At 30.1% G+C, this 21,340-nt stretch overlaps 3 protein-coding genes and 1 long non-coding RNA gene across 4 annotated transcripts; 2 read left to right on the top strand and 2 right to left on the bottom strand.

The window, feature by feature from the left end:
• Positions 1-3,643: 3,643 nt before the first annotated feature.
• On the top strand, positions 3,644-4,963 carry LOC103495608 (mitogen-activated protein kinase kinase kinase 18). The gene has a single exon (XM_008457226.3). It carries the CDS (start codon positions 3,644-3,646, stop codon positions 4,778-4,780), a length of 1,137 nt encoding a protein of 378 aa, XP_008455448.1. The 3' UTR covers positions 4,781-4,963.
• Positions 4,964-8,276: 3,313 nt separating this feature from the next.
• On the bottom strand, positions 8,277-9,486 carry LOC103495607 (S-type anion channel SLAH1-like). The gene has a single exon (XM_008457225.3). The coding sequence runs from the start codon at positions 9,483-9,485 to the stop codon at positions 8,418-8,420; it is 1,068 nt and encodes a 355-aa protein (XP_008455447.1). The 5' UTR covers position 9,486; the 3' UTR covers positions 8,277-8,417.
• A 3,752-nt stretch (positions 9,487-13,238) lies between these two features.
• On the top strand, positions 13,239-15,886 carry LOC103495605 (uncharacterized). Its single transcript, XR_538890.3, has 2 exons — positions 13,239-14,547; positions 15,339-15,886. It is a non-coding gene; the product is annotated as an uncharacterized LOC103495605 (long non-coding RNA).
• An 813-nt stretch (positions 15,887-16,699) lies between these two features.
• On the bottom strand, positions 16,700-17,570 carry LOC103495604 (dirigent protein 22-like). The gene has a single exon (XM_008457224.3). It carries the CDS (start codon positions 17,479-17,481, stop codon positions 16,951-16,953), a length of 531 nt encoding a protein of 176 aa, XP_008455446.1. The 5' UTR covers positions 17,482-17,570; the 3' UTR covers positions 16,700-16,950.
• Between the last annotated feature and the right edge of the window lie 3,770 nt (positions 17,571-21,340).

Genomic DNA, 21,340 nt, shown 5'->3' with positions numbered 1-21,340 from the left:
AAACTAATTGTTCATAGTAAATATGGTAGGAAAGTTCTCTTAATAATTAAAGGAATGTATAAGGCCATGTTTGATTATTATTTTTAGTTTTTAAAAATTAAGCTTTTCATCTACTTTCGACCTATGCTTTAAAAAAAAAAAAAAGACAACTTAAAAAATGGTTTTTAAAAACTTGTTTTTCTTCGAAAGTTGGCTAAAAATTTAACTTTTGTTCTTAAAAATATGCAAATCATCGTAAAAATATGGAAATCATCGTAAGAAAATTAAAAAAGAAAAGAGTAATTTTTAATTATAAGAAAACAAAATGGTTATTCAAACGAGTTACGAAGTCCAAATAATTTATTTTTTCTTCTATAACGTGCCTTACCTTTCGGTCAAAGATGCAATAATTGACATTTTTTGCTCTATACATCAATATTATGTCTCTTTTTGTATAAATTACGTTAAGGGTTGAGATTCAAATCTTTTAAATTCTTTATAAAAATATACGTCTCAATTTTTTTTAGTAATAATAATAACAACAACAATAGACTACCTCAAATCAATTAACTAAATATAAATATATATGCTAATTAGACTTTTTTTTGACTTATATATATATATAATATGTTGATCTTTAGATCCTACTATTTAATTAATACTTATTCATGCACGACACACAAATATACATGCATATGAGACACTAATTCTTTAAATTTTGGATGGGGTGACAATGATCTTTAATTGTTGATCAAGACAAATTCCAAAAGATTAATTGAATGTGAAGTTAAAACACCAAAAATGTAATTTCCTATTTTAAAAGGTTATCAGAATTAATATCTATGCCATTAAAATTTAATCCATATTGAATTCATAGTTATATATCACTACACATCTAGAATGTCACTTCTATCTTCTATCCATAGGTGTTTTATTAACACAGAAGCTTCCAAAAAATTCTTATTCAAATTCAAAAAACACAAGCAAAATATATTACACTTAAATATTTATAAAACATAGTAAAATTTTATGTTCTATCTATGATAGATATGGTTAGTTATTGATGGTTAGACAACAATAGAAATTTATTAATGGTTATGTCTATAATAGAATCTAAAATTTTATTATAATGTGTAAATAACTATTTGACCAATTTTTTTTATTTAACAATTATTTTTCTCATCAAAATGTATTATTAAATAGATATAAACACACCTTGAAAATAATGGTCAAAATAGATTATAATTTAACCCAAAAAACTTAATTTAAAAAAAAAAAAAAAAGTCAAACCAAATAGTGTTATTAGGAGGAACACAATTTTCCAATGGAACCAAAAAGTCAAAGAAAAAGAAAAAGAAAAAAGAAAAGGAGTTAGGCAAATGCATGGGAAAATAAAATAAGAAATCTTAAAAAAGAAGCATTAATTAAGATCATTTTGGAAGCATTTTATTGCTTAGGTCCAACTAACATAACTAAATTGAGAAACCATCAAAAACCCAAATCCTAAATAAGTTTGATTGCCTATATTCTTCTAACTCTCAAAATTAGGGTTTGTTAGCTTTTGAAATTACTCAAAACTTTTGGTTGCAGCAGCTAACCACCACCAACCTCCGCCATCACCACCATGGCCGCCGCCACTAATAATTCCATGTTTTGTTTTCTCACATATTAATCTATTTGATTTATTTTCCTTCATTCAAATTAGTTAGAACCTCTGATCTTAACTTCAAAGAAATAAAAGAAAAAGGGTTTGGTTTGTCAAAGTTTTTATCATGATTATCTACTAAATTTTGTGTATTATATTGCTCTTAATTGAATGCCCCCTCCTTTAATTTTTAAATTTTCATGGGTTGGTTGCTTTGCTTTGCTTTACTTAGGGTTTACCAATCATAATAATTAAGTTTGGTCAATTCATTACAAGACAAAAAGTACTAAATAAATAACCTATTATTTTACTTTCATTATTTATTGGTTTAATTATAAATAGTAATTAAATTTAATTTGGTTAAATAATGGATTCAAGATTCGAACTTCCTTTCATATTGTTAAATCGACTCTTTTAATTAATTTTATTATTGTCTAACAATTATTTTAAAAACCAATAAAAAAATAAAAGTAGCCAACTTAAAAAAAGATTATTACAACGTATTCTAGCTTGATTTGAAATGTAATTAATTAATGATTAATCTCGTGTATACATGAAAGAATAGAGGGTCGACTAGTAGTAGAAACTTTACAAAATGGTTGCCCAAAAAACATTGAAATAAAAACAAAAATAAAAGATGCCAAACATGTCCAAATTGGTTGTTGACCTTAGTATATTACTTAGGATTCCCACTTGACAAACATACAATGTCAAAGTCTCTCTATTTTAGGGAAAAACACAATTTTATTTTTTAAACATATTGACACCTTCCCTACCTAAATTCAACTCTTTTCACCTTAATAATATTCTTCAACAATTCTCAAGTATCAATTTTTCAACCCCATTTGGTGGTTCAACCCACTCCATGCATTTCCCATATTCTACCTTCTCTCTTTAAAATTCACCCCATTTTTTACTTTTTGGAAGCCAATCCTCTTTCTTCAAATAAAGAATTCAACTTCACATTAATAATTTAAAGCTTCCACTAACTTCACACTATACATAAATTAAATGAGTGGAAGGAATTTGAATGTTAAAAGATTGATAGTACAGTTTTCATATTATTTGAACTATTTTTAGGTTAGTACGATTATATTATATTATATTATTGTTGAGTTTAGAATGATTATCTAATCCAATATAATTATAATTTTAATGTTGTCGACATATTCATGTTTGTTTACCCAATCATACAAAAGATAAAAAGAGCCAAATAAATATTGTAAAATCAAATATAACAAATATCAAGATACGACGGTCAAAATATGAATTTGATTAAAATTTATCCTTTTAAGATGTGGAAATTTGTACTTTTGATATTTATATATAAAAAAATAGCTACAAGCTTCATTACCACTAGTCTTTACCCATTTTTATTGGTTTAATTTGATGTAGTTTGAATTACTTTATAGCAAACAGACAGTGATTTAATACTCATCAATTTAATTTAAACCTATGTCAAGCTAAAAATACACTCCTTTATAGTCTATTAATTTGTTCATCACATACTTTTCTATGATCTATACAATCAATTTTTCGTGAAATATTGTTGTCTTAGAAATATTTGAGTTAAGGATGAATTTATATACATTAAAAGTTAGCAAGTTAGGAACTTTGTATTTTGAAAATACAAAGATGAAAATGAAAGAATTAAAAGTATAGTCCATAACTAAAAGTAATAAAGTAGAAATTAAACTTTAGTGGAAACCCTAAAAGAAGAATGTGTGTTTAGACCCCAAATCTCATCCTTTCCCATCTCGGATATCTCTTCATTCTTTTTTCATACCACATTCCCAACACACGTACGAAGTAAAACAGTTTATACAGCCAATGAAAACTCAAGTTCACACGTGCAAAGGCTTCAACCCTTCTAGAAATTAGACACGTATCTTTTTCAAACCCAATTGTCAACTCTCAATAGATACATAGACTCAACTGTCCACTACCAACTCCCCTCCTCAAATCCCACTATTTATACTCTTTCCCCCATTTTCCCCTTTCACCAACAAAACCTCCTCTATGGCCTGGACCCGACGATCCCCCGTCGGCAACGGCTCCTCCGCCACCGTCTACCTCGCCTCCACCGCATCCTCCGGCGAACTATTCGCCGTCAAGTCCGCCGAGCTTCTCAAATCAGACTTCTTGAAAACAGAGCAAAGGATTCTTTCTTCCCTGTCCCACCCTTCAATTGTGGGCTACAGGGGATTCGATGTAACGAGAGAAAATGGGAAGCTAATGTACAATCTCTTCATGGAGTACGCCGACGGTGGTACTCTCACCGATGAAATATTCCGGCGTGGTGGCCGGATTAAGGAGGCAACGGCGGCGTTTTACACTCGTGAAATTGTTAGAGGATTGGAGTACTTGCACAAACAGGGGTTGGTGCATTGTGATATCAAAGCTAAGAACATTTTAATCGCTGGAGATGGGTTGAAGATTGCTGATTTTGGATGCTCCAAATGGGTTTGTGAGGCCGAGGCAGTAAAAGGGGGAACGCCGATGTTCATGGCACCGGAGGTGGCGCGTGGGGAAAAACAGGGGATTTCCTCTGACATATGGGCACTTGGGTGTACATTAATCGAAATGGTCACTGGCGCTCTACCATGGAAAACTACCGACGACCCAGTTTCGGTGTTGTACAGGATCGGATATTCTGGCGAGTCCCCGGAAGTTCCGAGCTTTCTGTCAGAGAAAGGAAATGATTTTTTAAGGAAATGCTTGAGAAGGGAAGCAACCGAACGATGGAGTGCGAGTCAACTTCTTGAACATCCATTTTTGGGGGAATTGAGTTCTGGGTTGGAGGAAATCAAGGAATTACATTCATATTCTGAATCTCCGACGAGTATTTTAGATCAAAGCCTCTGGAATTCTTTGGAAGAAGAATCAGAAACTTTGTTGAAAACAGAGCAATGGGACGACGAGGACGAGGATGATGACAGAATCGAACGACTGGCTACGTTTTCAGGAGAAATTAAGTGGGAATTTGGAGATGAGAATTGGATCACAATCAGAAGCTATGTAGATGGTGAAGATGAAGATGAATTAAATTTTAGTAGAAATGATTTAGATGACTTAGAGGAAGAGGGAAGAATAGTTAGTGAGAAAATCCAGTATTTGGAATTGTTAGATAAAACAGTTAGCTTTAGAGTAAGGTAGTGAAATTAGTACCAACAATATACATATCTAACTTGTTAGTTCATCTAATCTTAAAAGTTTTGATATTTTTCAACTAAATCTCAATGTTTCATTAGTTAAGTTTGGTATAATTAAAGCCCTACCCAAATGAAGATATGACATAATAATTGAAGCTAAATATTAAATAACATAAAAAGAAAGGAACTTGGGTGTTACGGGCTTTCTCATAACTCATAATAAAGGGAAATCAATTTGGTTTGGGTTGGTATTTATTAGAAGATGGAGTGATGGGAAAGCAACCAAAAGTTGATATTAGAAAAAAAAAAACAAAAAAAAAAAAAAAAAGAAAAAGAAAAAAGGCCAAACACCAATAGGGAAATCTTGGTGTGGTGATTTGCAAAGAAGAAGAAGAAGAAGAAGAAGTGGGGTTGAAGTTTTTGATTGAGAGGGGGATAAAAAGAGGATGAAAAATGGAGAAGATGAGGGAGTTGAAGAAGATGAAGGCAAAAGACAGAAAGAAAGAGAGACCCTGATTGATGAAAAGAGAGATACCCCAGTTTGTGTGTGTGTAATATTGGGAAGGCGTTGTCAGTGCTTTTCAACAAAAAAAAGAAAGCAAATGAAGATGGTGTAGGTCTTTAAGGATTCTTTATGATTGGGCCTATAAACTTGTTGTGGGCTTTTACGATGTAGTTTTCTTTGGGGGTGATCTCACCCTAAATAAGGATTCAAATATTGATGTCTCCTATTTCAATTTTAGACATATCAATCAATTATGGATTTTGATGGCTATTTTTAGGCCTGGATTAAAGTCAAAACAATTACAAGAGAGTGTCTGCTTAGAATAAGGAACATAAAGGATTGAAGATCCTTGATATGCCAAAGCTTTACGTGCAACATGGTGTGTAACATTAACCCCTAACTCATCCCCTCATTCCTTGGCATAAAGAAAGAGACTTTAAAAATATCCACGACAACATCATTTAACCAATTTATTACCTCTAACCTATCGAATCGAAAAAAAATATTCGAAATTTAGAGGAATAAATACTCTTAAAACTAAAGCATATTTTGATTGATTCAAGAATCTTCACCTTCTTCCAACGAAAGACAAGCACGTCATCTATTGGATTTGAAGCACTCAACTCAAACTACATGAATTAATAATCGAACTCAAGCATCACCTATGCTCAATTTACAAAAAGGAGCTGCAGGAGGCTGTCATCCGATCGCTGTCAAAACGTGGACAAGAAGGGTCATTCCCTTGCCCTTACTATGCAACCCCACTCTAGCATGATGCAACTTAGGAATATGTATGACAATTGAATTATGGGACAGTTGGAAATGTAGTAATTATATTCAAAATAATTAAGTATATAGCAACATTTTAAAAAAATTGCAAATATAGCAAAATTTGTCAAAATCTATCAATGATAGGAGTCTATTACCGATAGATCATGTAGTAAATGTTGATCTATCGCTGATAAATCATAGGAGTCTATCAACGATAGAAGCTATCACCGATAGATTTTGCTATAATTGCAATTTTTTAAAAATGTTGCTACATAGTTAATAATTATTCTAACAATTGCTATCCATTCTAATTACCCTTGAATTATTATGAACTCAAACATTGGCCCGCTACCTCTAAAACACCTAGTTTATTCCTACCTTCTCAAATGCAACAAGATGATCATGACATTATTCAAATTCTTTGAGTAACACAATAAAAATTCCAATGTCAATAATTTTGGTTGCTCCATTCAGAACCTATCATTCCAAACAATAAATCCTGACCCTAAAGAATTTTAATCTTCCACATATATTGGTGGACATTTCTATTAATAAAAAGCAGCAAAAAAAAAAAAAATTGTTTCAATTAATAATTAAGTTCTTTTTAGTCCCGGGTATGTTTAAAAATGTATATAAAAAATATCTACTAATCTTTAATATCAATCTCAAACCATCCTACTTATGGATATTATCGACGAATAGTTTAATCATAGAATCCGATTCAAATGATTTTTTAGCTAATCAAAGCAAAATCTACAATGGAATAATTAAAGATGTATCTTTTTATATATCAATGGAAAATAAATTTAAAAATTAACACAAAAAAAAAAGTGTAGTATGAGATTGCTAAAAAAGTGACATATGAAACAAAATACTCCAAATCCACAACTCAAAGATCAACCAACTATTGCACTACCTCTCTACCAAACAAAAATCTTCTCAACATATTTAAACCACATATTTCTGACTAATCTAATTTGAGATTATTCTAAATAAATAATATTAAAAATACATTTAACATAAAATTAAAAATTAGAAAGACCCCCATAACATTTTGAATGAAAAATGAGAGAAGGAAAAAAAAAAAAAAGAAAGAAAATGACAATCAAAAGAGAAAACCTAATTGTGGTTGATCTTGGATTTGTATAACCTAACTTGGTGTCCTAATGGAGTAGAATTGACATCATCCACATAAAAAGAAAAAAAGAGAAGGAACAAAATAAGTGAAATCGATCGAAAGTGTAGAGATTAGAAAAAAAAATTATCTTTTAAAAAGGTATCTGATTATTAAAGAATCTAAAATGAAAAGTTAATATTTACGCGTTTTAAAAATCTAAAAGAATTTAACAAATAAACTTATCGAGATCATTTGTAACAAATTTAAAATACCAAATGCATCAAATGGTTAAAAGTTTCTTTAAATGATTTTTTTATACTTCTAGTGCAACCATAGTATAACTTAATCTAACTATTGGCTATCCCATTACGACAATATGTATTTTCTATTAAGTTTTTTTTTAAAAAACTATAGTTGCAAATATAACAATTAGAATCAAAATATTAATATATATATTCTAAACATTTTAAAAAAAAATTAAATATAACAAAATCTATCAAAGTCCACGACATCGCATGTAATTGTAGTGAGAATGAGATAATATTTATCTTGTATTTATCTTAATTTATTTTTTCATTTCAAATTCATCCCCAACAAAAAAATAAAAAATTATTGCTACGAAACAAAAGGTTTAAATTATAAAATTTAGTTCATAAACATTCAAATCTTTTAAAATCCACACATTTATTATAAATGCCGAAAAATTAGAATTTCATTAAACATCAAATTTAATTTTATGTTTAACAAATCAAATAATATTTAAATTTTTTTAATTTTTTGTAAATATATTAAATACAAAATTAAGAGCGAAATTTCATATTTTAGAACTTAAACTTATCATTTTACTAAAAATAAAATTATAAGAAAATAATATTAATTATCGATAAAAGCATGTCCTCTTTTTATCAAGAAAAATAATAAAACTTTTACAGACAATGTCTGAAAAATTGCATGAATAGCACAAAGAAATAAAACTATTTACAAAATATAGTAAAAATTTTGGATGCGATAGATTTTGATATATTTTTATGGTTAATTTGGATCTTTTGCTATGCAATAAAGAAAAGGAAAAGAAGTGAAAAGTATAGTCAATTTAAAGTATACTTATTGGACCAATGAAAGTAAGTATTACTTTGTATTATGTCAATATACACTAAATTTAAGTGAGTATACATCAACGAACATATCAACGAATAACAATTATATGATACATTTATTTTTGATGAAGAGGTTAAAGGTTGAAATTTTTCATGGCTCGGCACTACTACTGTCGGAACTGATCTCGGTCGGAGTCTGGGGAACCAACAAATGACTCCTCAAAACGGTAACAATCATCAAAAACAGAGAGACCAAAACAGAGATAAGAGCCAAAAGCAGAGCAAAAACATGAGCAGCTGTAGCTTCAACTTCTTTCGCATATTCATTGCAAGCCAAAGCAAGAACCGATAGAGGAAAAGAATAAGCCCACCATGCGATACTGAACTTCCTCATAGATTTTCTGAAAAGCCCTGGCCTTGAAACAAGTGACACAAATAGAAAAACAGACAGAAAAAACAACATTTTTGAAAATGTGTCAAATCCTCCATTAATGGAACTCCAAGCTAAGCTTGCCATACTTGGAGCTGCAAAGAACAAGAAGAACACTGGCCTCAAAATGGCTGGAAGAGTATTACTTCCTGATAATCTTTGATAAAGTGTCACAAAAAGTACCAAATAATGTGCCATTCCAAGAGAAAATAAACAGAGTGCACTTTCTCTCCACCCGATCACCGCCGCCGCTCGAGCTCCAGCCAAGTTTCCGATCACAGAAAGTTGGCTACTGGGATTAGCTACAGTTGATAGAAATCTTTTCCCTTTTGTGAACCATTGGCCATAGATTTTGACATCCAATACAACAATTGGAATGATGAAAACCCACATGAGAATTTGGTTGGGAATTAGAGATTTAAATGGTGAAGATTGAAGTAAAAGAAGCCAAGAAAGCCACGGTGCAAACAGATAATTTACACCCACTCTATGTAAAAACTCCGATTTAACCAATTTGAAATGGAAGAAACATCTTAAAATGTAAATCAAAGAAAGGGAAGCTGAAATGAACAGAGTCAATGACCATAACAGCAAGAAAGCTGTATTGGGTAACAAACGAAGGATTCTCCTTAAAGAATTTTCATTTTGAATTGGTTGTTTGAGGATTTTCCATAACAAAGCTTGCCCACAAAGGGACATGCTAATTCTGAAATAACCAGCATGAAATTTGGCTAACAGTTGAAGAAAAAAGGATGGTTTTTTATCTTCATTTTGATGATCCATTTTCATAGATCATAAACATTCGTTGAAATTTTGAAGGTTTGTGAAATGGGGTTTTATAGAAATTTGAGGAAAAAAGTTGGAATGTTGGGGAGTGACATAAAAGGTGTTGCATGCGGTGTACTTTTAGTTTAAGGAGTAGCCATTTTGGACTTTTTGTGCAAAACTTGACTCGTTTTGAATCCTTTACAGCTAGACTCAACCACCAATGAAGGATGGTTCATAGCTTAGGGGAAAGTTTGGTTTTTTTTTTTTATTATTTATTTTTTTAGTGTTGAGATATATTTGAGATTCATTCTCTCCAACATTGTGGAATTTAAAAAAATATTGTGTTAGCTTAAGTGTTATTAGTGGCTATATTAGTTCATATACATTTCAATGGTTCTTTGTGTTTAAATAATGATGTGATGATCACTTTTTACTTTTGGTTTTATTACAAGATTGTGTATCATATGTAATTCACCGTTTGATTATTCAATTGGTTGCCTTACAATAATAATATATGTTAGTTGATGATGCTTCTTCTTCTTGTTTATGTTTATCGAGTTGTGGTTTTTGTAGTACATATTTAACATCTCAAATTACGTCAACTCATACGTATATTACATTTATTTGATATTTCACACAAGTTGTTTGAAAGTAGGAGCACTATACGTCGGATGAGTTATTCTTGTTTTACAACGTATCCAAACCTTTTAAAATATTGATAACGTGAAGTAATTTTATGGATAATAATCTTATGTATAACAACATTTAAAAATTTTGCAATTTATATATACTTATCACTAATACTCTTATCGCCTTATAACAATATTTACAAATATTTTCAACCATGTGTAAACAATAATTCTCCTTTATTTCCTTTATTCTATAGATATTTATAAAGGATATTAAAATATCAATTAGTTCTTAATGTCAATATGGAATCTTAACATTCATTTGTACACAAACTAATACATCAATAGATATCTATAACTATTAATGATATCTATAACTTTTCTTTTACAGTTATTTCTTGATTCCCTTTTTTTTTCACATCTAGAATCAAAAACAAAAGAAGACATTCACATATACCATCAAATTTTGACACACTTTGCTAACAAAAATGAATGTATTTTTAATCTTTACCAAACTCTAACGAGGATACGTTTGGATTAATTTTTCAATAATTTATAGAAATTTTTTCACACTTACAAATGCTTAGAAAGTTAAACATATCTACTCTAAAATAAAATATAAAAATTTCTCCTCTTCCAAAGCAAAACAATAAAGTTTTAGTACATAATAAAAAAGTAACGAAAAAGGAAAAATCTCTTGGAATAAATTGTCAAAAAAAATTTACCTTTTTGCTTTTTCTCCCATATTAAAAGTTCCACAAGTGGTTGTTCTAACGAGAGAAAAAAAAAAAGAAAAGTTCTAATACAAGTGGTTGATGTATATATATAAATATTTTTCTACCGTGAGTGTCCAACCATGGTTGAGTTGGATTCATGGGTTTGCTAAAATAACTCAAACAACCTAAACTTATTGTTGATTTTAAATGATACATATAATATTTAGGAAATTTAGATAAATGACCCGAATAACAAAAACCAACTCAATCCAAAAACCACAAAATTCACGATTTCAAATAATTAGGTTGGGTCTAAAAATGTTTTCTTCAAATCTAACCACAAACACATCATTAATGGTAAGGTTTGGAAGATTTGGGTGATTTAAAACAGGAATTGACCTAAAAATTTGAATGAATGGATCATAACAAACTCAAACGTTAGATCAACAAATTGAATCCAACACTGCTACCATCGTTTGGTGTTACGTGTGAAGCATCAGTTCTCGACTCCACAAGTTCTATAGTAATTTGTTTTTTAGCCCAAAAAACACCCAACGAATTACCAGAGACATTATATTATATCCATTCATTTTTTGCTTGATCCACTCGACAGTTTTACACTCTCTTTTTCAACAAAATAGCAAGAACAAGAAAAACGTAATACACACATAGTCTGAATATTATAGTGAAATTCCTACACACTATTCCATTTCCATCACACACACCCACATATATATGCCATTTGGCTTTTTGCGAAATACTGGTTCTAGTCAATTTTGTTTCATTAAATTGGAAAATTTGTTTCATTTCCTTCTCCCTCGTGCTGTTTGAATGAAAAAGAAAAGAAACTTAGATCTTGGTTGACAACGAAATTTAAAAAGAAGAGAGAGAGAGAAAAGAAAAGAAAAGTGGCAGCCGCCGCCATAACCAAAAAAGAAAAAAGGGTTTAGCAAATTTGAAAAGGAAATGTCTGTTTTCATTTTGGTTCCCTTTATACAACTGGCCTGGCCGTACCTTCCTTTTTATATATATATATATATATATTATTATTATTCCATTGCAGAATATAATTGGGTTGTTGCTGTATCAAACAAAACTGAAAACACATGCAAAGAAGTTGGAAGAAAGAATAATAATAAAAAAAGACAAAGAAGAAAGAGGTTCCTCGAACTCTCTCCTTTTATAAAACAAATTGCTTCCAAGTTCAATTGTACTACAAAACTAGATATCAATTGTCAAGAATTTGAATAGGAAAAGCATTTGATCCAACTATGTGTTTATAACCAGGATTATTCAACCGCAAACTTTGTTGATAGAATAAAATTTAGGTTCATCCAGCCATATATTTTTTTTAACCTTTTTTTTTTCGTTTTTTGAAATTGACTAACATCTGTTTGCAATAATTGTGAAAAAAGAAGACCAAAATTTGGAAAAGTAATTTTAGGACAAGTTGCACCAATGCCATTTAATCAAAATAATTCTTGTATGTGGTCAGTTGCTATCATTGGTAAGAATTATTCATAATCATTTCTATTCATAGTAGTTGAAAGATAAACTTTAACATTTAAAATAATTTTTTACTAATTGTCGAGTCAATCTGTATTACTTTTACAAATATTTTTATCCATTGCAATTATTCTTTAAAAAAACCATAAAATGAAACTAAAACGATCGTGAAATAGTCCTATATACATTAATTATTTATAAACTTTAAATGAAAATCTATTAGTTAATTCCCGAAATAAATCCAATAACATCAAAATAAAAAATAAAAAGTTATCTAGGGAAGAAACTTCCTAATGTGAAAGGATGACGAAGTAAATAGGATTAAAGTATTATTATTGTAGAAAGAAAATGTTCCCATCATGTATAGCATTTACTTTTGAATTAATCTCGACATTTTTGTCTTCTTAAAATATATACTCAAAAGATCTCTCCAACCTCTATAAATGGAATGATGTCTAATTCAGACACAAGTTGCAAAGCCGTATAGCAACTTAATCATGGAGGATTTGTGGAGTATATCCTACTTTCATGGACCAGATAGAGATAGATTACTTACAAGTTAATTACTTGTATACGACTCTTCAAGAACTATGTATATATATATAATGCCCACTTTGACATTAAAATTAAAGAGAGAGAAATGTAGTCAATTGATGTGTATGTGTGCGTGGTGCAGTGATAAATTTATAGTAAAAAAGAATTAATTGATCACAATCCAAATTGAAGAAAGTGAATGAAATAAGCAGCTGATTTTGTTGAAAATTGAGATTTAATTGAATCCTCCTCTTACACGTCTCTTTGTTAGCATTTAGGGAATTTAATCGAGAGAAATTCATGACAGCATATATATCCACAAGAAATGGTTCTTTTTGAGACACAATAGAATCCCCAAAAAGCAAACCTTGTCTGCCTTCAGTATTGAGGTTGTGTAATGTAAATTATAAAGCTTTGTCTGTAGGGTTTGTGATGCTCATAGTTTATGTGCCTCTTACTTGTGTCCCATCAATGGGGGTAATGTACACTTTCTTTTTTCAGGGAAATTCATTTATACACCATGCATATATTTCATAATGTAAAGCAAGTAGTTGAGGAAGAGGTATGAACAACATGACAACAGAAAGGGTAGCTTCCTAGTATCGCGATTTCGTCCACACAACAAAAAAATGGTATGAGCAAATAGTTGAGATAAATAAATAAATAAAAGAGCAACTTGACGAAACGAAAGGCAAAAATTCAACAAGAGAGAGAAAGGCAAAAAAAAATGCAACGGCCTGGGCAGAACTTCATGACAACGATGGTAAAGACGACTTAAGGATTTTATCAAACGATTTATGGCACCACTAGATAACTTCAAATTCGTATTAACTATCTTTTCTTTATGTACATACACACCATTGTTTAATATTTGATAAAGTCAAATTGAAGGGGAGGGAGTTTGAGTCACTAGACTTACACTAAATCGACAGGTGTTTATGATATTGTATATATTTATCTTTAAATAATGTGGGGTTGAAATACTGATAGTTGAGATGTTATTTGTCTTAAAGATGGAGTCATCTCATTAGATAGTTTTCTTTTTTAAACTATAAGAAAAAACTGTCTGCCAAAACGGATAACAAAAGGCGTCGAAAGAAAGTTTGTCAGGAGATAACACTTCTGCCACGACAGTTATCTTAGGCATCAGGACATAGAATCAATCTCTCAACAGCCGTATGAAGCGCGTTGGGAGATTAGTCTATCTACCAACATTGTATGCTTAGCCGTGTGTGTAGACTTCAAAATATCCATGACTCATCGAGAGATACCACAATAACAGACGCCACTTTACTGGGTCGACAGTTCACCTGTAAAAAGGAAAAAGAAAAGAAAAAAAAAGAAAAAACTTTTGTCCTCTTCTTTGTAGTTCCATCACATTCCCTTTTCATTTTCGCTTCACAAACTTTCCGCACCCGACTTCGTCTCTCCTATTTCCGTCATCGATTTCTTCTCCTCTCTAGCTTCCCTGATTGATTTTCTCCCTGATCCCCATTCATCGGTCACCTTCTCCCCCTCTCCTTTCCGTTGATTCCACGCTACGACGTCATCTCTCTCTATTTCCATCGTCGATTTCTCCTCCTCCCTTCTCCGGTCGATTTTTCCCTTCCATCCATTGGTCGCCTTCTCCCCCTCTCCTTTTGCGCTCACTTCTCCCCTATTTCCATCGCTTGACAACAACCCCTCTCCTTCGACAAGGTTGTAAGTTATGTTTGTTTTTTAAGCTCTAATTGATTCAAGTATTGTTCTTTTTAGTAGTTTTGTAGATGTAATTGTGCTTTTGTTTTGTTTTCAATTTCTTCGTAAAGTTTATGTTTGTTGAGTTATGAAATATGGTTATCCTGCAGCAACTTTTACTTGTGTTGAATGACATCTACAGAGGATTGATTTAGATTATGTTTTTTGTTGGGGTGGATGGTTGCTTGTTTTAGGAAATACCGAACATGTTGGATAAGCTTATACTTCCAATCAACTTAAGAATTCAAGTATTAGGATAAGTTTATACACGACCAACTAGTGTAGAATGATTTATCTAATATTGAAAACATTTTTCTTCTGCAAGGGAAGGGTTATCACCAACTTGTTCTGGATTTCAAGTGAAAACTTGTGTCTTAACATTTATTCTTGAATTTCCATAACAATTAAATATGAAGTTAGGTTATTATTGTGTTGTGTTAGCTTGAAATTCAAAAGGGTCCAATAATTTAAAGAAATTAACAAGATGGTATGTTTCTTACAATATTCTCTACAACTTCAATTCTTTTTCATATTTCCTATATATTTCTATTTTAAAAATCTCCTATAACTATTTCTTTTTTTAGAATATTATATATAGTATTTGGGCAAAATCAAGTTTATCAAGTTTATATTTCAACATATCATCAAAGACCGAAATAAACCAAAAACAATTAATAATGGGAACTGATGGAAACTAAAATAAGACATACTAAATGGAAAATGATTAATGATGAATCTTACTCCTTTTTTAGCAATGCATTCGGCTATCTGACCACTGAAACTATCCCCAACCATGGCACCCACATTGGAGATCGAGCACCAACCAAAAACCAGATATAAAAAGTCCAATGTGATAATATGTTCAACTGGGCTGGGGAAAGAACCATAGGCGTTGGACTGTGAGTCGTAGCTAGAATCCTTCATTATCGATGATTGAGTGGGAGAGATGAATAGTCACACTAGCTGCATCAAGTGATGAGAAATTACACATTAAAATTCAACTAATTCAAACACCAACATAATCTCAGATGAACTGTCAATCGTCACAACTTCCTCTCCTAATTCAATTCGGAAGGCAAGCAGTCGTGTGATTGGTCGGAAGACTTGGAGATAAGAAATGTGGTAGCGAGAGAAGACAGTTGAGAAGGGGTTTAGATGCTAATGAAAATTATTTTATATATTTTGTCTGCCATTTTTGCAAGTGCCACAATATATATAATATAGTTATGTAATTATTCATTATCAACATTATTTTCCTATCCCTATTTAATCAACTATATAGAATATGACTTCTAATTCAGGATAATGTTATGATATGTTTCGATAGTACATATCAGTTGAAATTAGACGAAACCTGTTCAAATAGCAGAGAATTTGTCTAAGTCTCCTTATAGAAAGTTAATTGAAAATAATAATAATAAAACGGTAATTTGCAAGGAAATGGAATCACGTGGTGATGGTTTACTTGTTACTTCATCTTATCATATATCTAACTGTTATTATTAGATTGAAGAATTTTGCCAAAAGGAAAAGTGAAGTAGCATTTAATGAACTAGTGCCAATGTATACATGATACCGTAAAATCAAAACTAAAAGTTCATTCATTGAACCAGTCAAAACATATAGTGATGTCAACCTAACGGCACTTAAACAACTTGTTTTATGATGTTACTTCATAGATATATTGGTGCTGGAGCATTAATTCGTATATATTTGTCATTTTTCTTATTCAACCATTGAGTTCTATGTTCATTTTGGTGAATTGTTTTTCTCACGTTGTGACGGTAATTACTTTTATACGATATTTAATTATTTATATACGAAGAGAGAAGTAATTAAATTAATTGATATATATTATATGTTTTTAAATTACGTTTACATAAATGAAGTTTTATTGTCTTTTTATGTTTTGGGAATATTTTTATCATGAAAATTTTTCTTATCCAACTTAGTATTTTTTCTCGTTCAAATATTGTAGTATTAATGTATGACATGGTTTTATGATTTTCTTTTAAGATTATAGTAAAAATATTAATTCATTTTTTTGACCCTCGTGTTGATACCGAACCTAATATCATCTAGTTGAAGGAGAGAGATTAAGAAGAAGAAAATGTAAAAGGAATGTTTGAAGCAACTTTTAAGAAATTGATTAACCATAATACATGAATGTTAAACTATAAAACGTTACAGTAAATGACTATCACCATAACAAAATACATATTAAACATTAATTAACGTGGAGATCATTTATATTAACTCCTTGATTATTCGAAAAAAAAAAAACAAGAAAAAGAGAAAGAAAATTCTTAAAACCAACGTACAAACATTAAACCCCAAGAATGTTTAATTTCTTCAGTAGAATTATCAAACCAAGGTAACATTGACTCGGATAACGGAATATCCTCTTTGTGGATCGAAGAAAAAATTGTCAGCCTTAATATATCCTCTTGCCGAACGGAATTTACCTGACCCAGCAATAACCGGAAGTTCTCTAATTAGTTCAAATTGTCTACTTGTCCCTTGGATCTCTATGCTGCTCCCGTTGTAGGCTCCACCGGTAAACACGAAGGATAAGAGGACGAGGAGGTTTTTCCCGCCCTTATCCGTAACGACGTAGATCCCCTGAGCTCGACCAATTTCTGGGGCACCCTCATTTGGGATTGCGGTTATGGCATCGTCAGTGACGAAGAGCGTTCCGAAGTCGGTGAAGTTGAGTGTTGAGCCAGGGAGGCCGGCGATGGGGAAGAAGGTGGTGTTAGGACCAGAAGCATAGTCTTGGAGGTAAATGGTGAAGTACTTGTTTTTTTTAGCTTCAGCTGAAAGAAGCAAGGTCATGGAAATGGAGGCTGCAAGGCAAAAAATAAAAATGGATGGGATGTTGTAATTTTGAGCCATCTTGATGTGAGATACTGCAAAGAAAGAAAGAAGAAGAGTTTATGATCAAAGGATCAAAAGAGAGAATGTTGAAAGTATTTTTTGTGGTTTTCTGTTGGGTGTTTTTTGATTCCCATTTATATATTAAATTAAGAGTGGCTTTTGAATATAAATTTAATCCCCACTTGACTATTCTACATTTTAAATGGGTTTTTTTTTGTTGCTTAAGGATTTGAGAGAAAGTATATCAATATATTATATCCCTAGCTACATTATCCACTTACAAAATAAAATTTATATCACGACGTTTTCTAAATAAAATATTGTTCGTGAGTCTAAATTAATTAACCTAGGAAAGCTTAAAGGTATGTTAATCGATACATACAATACAAAAACCCAATAAAAAAAATGAAAAGATAGGACGAAATAGACGTAGATTGTTAACGATGAAATATAATGTGAGGTATGTAATGCTTGGTAAATGTTGGTAGTGTTCTTTCTATATGACTTGGTAAATTAGTCAAATGCAATAATTAATATACCATATCTTCAATCTAATTAAATTTCCAAGTAAGTTCAAATCCTTTGAATCTCAAAATTTTAAGTATGATGCCAAGTTATATTATTATTTTTCTTAAACCCAAAAATGTCTACTACATATATCTAGTAATGTGCACGCAATCAAGATGTTAGTTGATCTAGTATATATTTTTTAAAACTTCATATAAACTAAGATGTATTATTATATCTTTATATAAAAGTAACGTCCTTCAACATCTAATTTTAGTTATTATTCATATATTAGCGGGTTATGCTCGTCTTGTAATATTATATTATTTTAATATTATATCAATGTATTTAAAATTATATTTATATAAATTTGGAAAATCTTCATAAATATAACAAACTACTCAAATATTTACGGTTAGTATAATAAAACTGATGATGTTAGCCATTTTATAAATATTTCGGTTTGCTCTTTCGTCTTTCTTTTCCTCGTCACTGGAATTTTTTTATATCGTATTCTTTCCTTTCCTCTTTTTTTTTTCGCTGTCATTTCTTTCCATCGTCTTTCTTCTTTCCTTTTCTTTCTTTTTTACGTCGTTTAGATTTAGGTAACTAAATCTTAAACAATTGTATAAAAAAAAATAAACGACCGTATAGCAAAAGAATTAAAAATAATCGTTTACCCAAATCTAAACGATCATGTATGAAAAAGAAATCTTTTAGATTTGGTTGTGTGCCAAATCGAAAGACCTGTAGCCAAATCTAAATGACCAAATTTAAACGATCTGTAACCAAATCTAAACGATGGTGTAACCAAATTAAAGATAGAATTGAAAAAAATAGAACGTTTACATTTTGTTATCTAAATCTAAACGATTAAACCTAAATAATCGTGTATCAAACTATAGTCAAATTTAAAGATCGTTTACCAAATATATTACACGCGTTGTAAATGGTGTGGTTGACAGAGGTATTTCTAGTATTTTCTATTGTGGGTATGTGAGCTTTTTCCATTTTTAGAATTGTTTTATACCGCGTAAATATTTTTGTCAAAAGACTCCCGTAAATTTTGTGTACCTTATATAATTTTTTAGATCTCGACAGTGCAAGTACATGATTTTCGTTTTCTCTTTCTAGAAGGCAGTATAATGTATTAAATGTTTTTCCTAATATTTTTTTATAGTTCAAAAGAAAGTGATGGATGAATTCAAATTTTGATTTTTTTGATCGAAGATATATATTTGACCAATTAAATTATATTTAAGTTCACAAATATTTTCGTTATTAACTTTTGTTTCTTTTAAAGAAAGATAAATTATGGAAAAAGTATTGATGAAAGATTTTGCCCCCTTCTATACTTGAATACATAAGTAAATTTTGTAATTTTGTAAATAATGACGAAACATAGTTTAATTGAAAATAATATATCTATTATCAATCCAAAATTAATTTATATTTGATGCACATTACAATATATCACCTTTGGTCTAAAGAGTACAAAAGAAAATTGAATGCATGGATGCTCTCTTTTCAAAGTGATTACATTTTTTTTTTAATTTCAAGAATTGTGATGGTTTGAATTAATAGTTTGAACAATGGTTATAATAAATGTCTTAAACATTAATTTATGTTTAATTAATTTGAATATCTGTGTCACCCATATTCAAATATGGCAAATATTTTAAATTTTTAATTATCTTTTGTTTCGTATTTGGCCAAAGAATGAATTAAAAGAGAGAAAGAAAAGAACGAATTGAGATAGAGAAAAGTGACAAGACTGCAACGATTGACAAAGGTAGCCGATCGGAGAGAGGAATAGCGGTGGCTAACAGAAGATGGTGTAAAGTAGAGCCAAATTCTTGGACATCTACTCTTATCCAATGGTTTTTTACAAGTGAGTTATGCTCATTTTGCCTTTCCTTTTTTACTAATATATCTAACCATTGTGAATGTCAACCTCTAATCTCAATAAAAAAGAAGGTATTGTCTTGTAGAGTAGATCAATGAATTTAAATGAAAAAATGTTGAAGAATTTTGCCCGATGGTAAAGAGTGTCGAAGTAGCACTAATTAACGAACTTAGTGCACAAATATGATACCATAAGTTCATTAAAACAAAAATTATTGAGCAATCACTATACCCTCAACAAACTTGTTTTATAATGGGATGTGATACTATTTTAATGATTAGAGCATTGGTATATATATATATATTTGTCATTTTTCTTATTCAAAGGACAAATATATAGTTTAAATATATTTGCGATGTTTGCAACTATCCCTTTATGTATAATTATAATTAAGTCTCACACACAATAATATCGACTCAAATAGATATATATGATGGGCCAAATCGAGCATTATTCAATTGGCATATGATGTATACTGGAGAGCACGAAGTTCATAGTTCGAATTTCCTATCATCCATAGTAAAAAAAAAACCAAAAGAAAAATGTGATGGAGAAAATGAACATGTATGGATAAATATATTTATTAGTCCGTGGTATTAACATATATATCAACAAAGGGTATAAACGAACATTTCTTTTAACAATTTTAAGAATTCTATGAAAGGAAAATTTAATCATTATATATGTTACTAATTAAGAAAAAAAAAAGAGCTTGATTCGTGATAATAAAGAAGATTTGTTTTTAATAATATAGGTTTAAATATTATTATTTTAATTCTTAAAATTTTTATTTTTGTTTTATTTTGACGCTTAAATTTTCAAAAACGGTTTTAGTGTGTGAAATTTGAAAAAGAGCCTAATTTAGTCCTTACTATCATGATTCCGTTTGCTTTCTAACATAATGATAAATTAGCTTCTAAATACGAATGACTATGTTGTTAAATAAGATATTACTCTTAAAAAAACTAGGGTTTTAATTTTTAATTAGAAACCAGATGGTGAATTGATTTTTTGTAAGAGAATTCAAAAAGTCACTTTGCTTTCAAAATTTTGATCGTCACAATTTTGAAGCATTGAGTTGTACTTATTTTTTTTATTATTATTATCATTATTTTACCTTGTCATGGAGTTAATATCAATATGTTCATTCTATTTTTTTTAGACTACGAACAATGTTCTTTTGATTTTCTTCTAGATTCCAATTTTAAAAAAATTTAAAGTAGTAAAGAGTGAGAAAGTCGGGATGGGGACGTGAGAGACTTGAGTTTTGGAGGGAAAAAGAAAACAAAAGTAGTTTTTAGATTTATTTGATAAATGTATTGATTAAAGTTTCTAAATTATTTGTAAAACAAATTAGCAAGATTTCTTGATTATTTATTAATTTAAGTAATATAATGAATCTAGACTTTAATCATAATCATTTATTTCATTAAAAAATTAACTAATCCCAATGACATGATAAGC

The sequence above is a fragment of the Cucumis melo genome, chromosome 1, assembly GCF_025177605.1.
Source record: "Cucumis melo cultivar AY chromosome 1, USDA_Cmelo_AY_1.0, whole genome shotgun sequence".
In the NCBI taxonomy this organism is placed as follows: domain Eukaryota; kingdom Viridiplantae; phylum Streptophyta; class Magnoliopsida; order Cucurbitales; family Cucurbitaceae; genus Cucumis; species Cucumis melo.
Note: the sequence above shows the minus strand (reverse complement) of the source record. Positions and strands in the feature narration are given on the sequence as shown.

What these genes read in the sequence shown, in the direction of transcription:
- LOC103495604 (XM_008457224.3), bottom strand. Translation starts at nt 17,481, where the DNA reads ATGGCTCAAAATTACAACATCCCATCCATTTTTATTTTTTGCCTTGCA.
- LOC103495607 (XM_008457225.3), bottom strand. Translation starts at nt 9,485, where the DNA reads ATGAAAATGGATCATCAAAATGAAGATAAAAAACCATCCTTTTTTCTT.
- LOC103495608 (XM_008457226.3), top strand. Translation starts at nt 3,644, where the DNA reads ATGGCCTGGACCCGACGATCCCCCGTCGGCAACGGCTCCTCCGCCACC.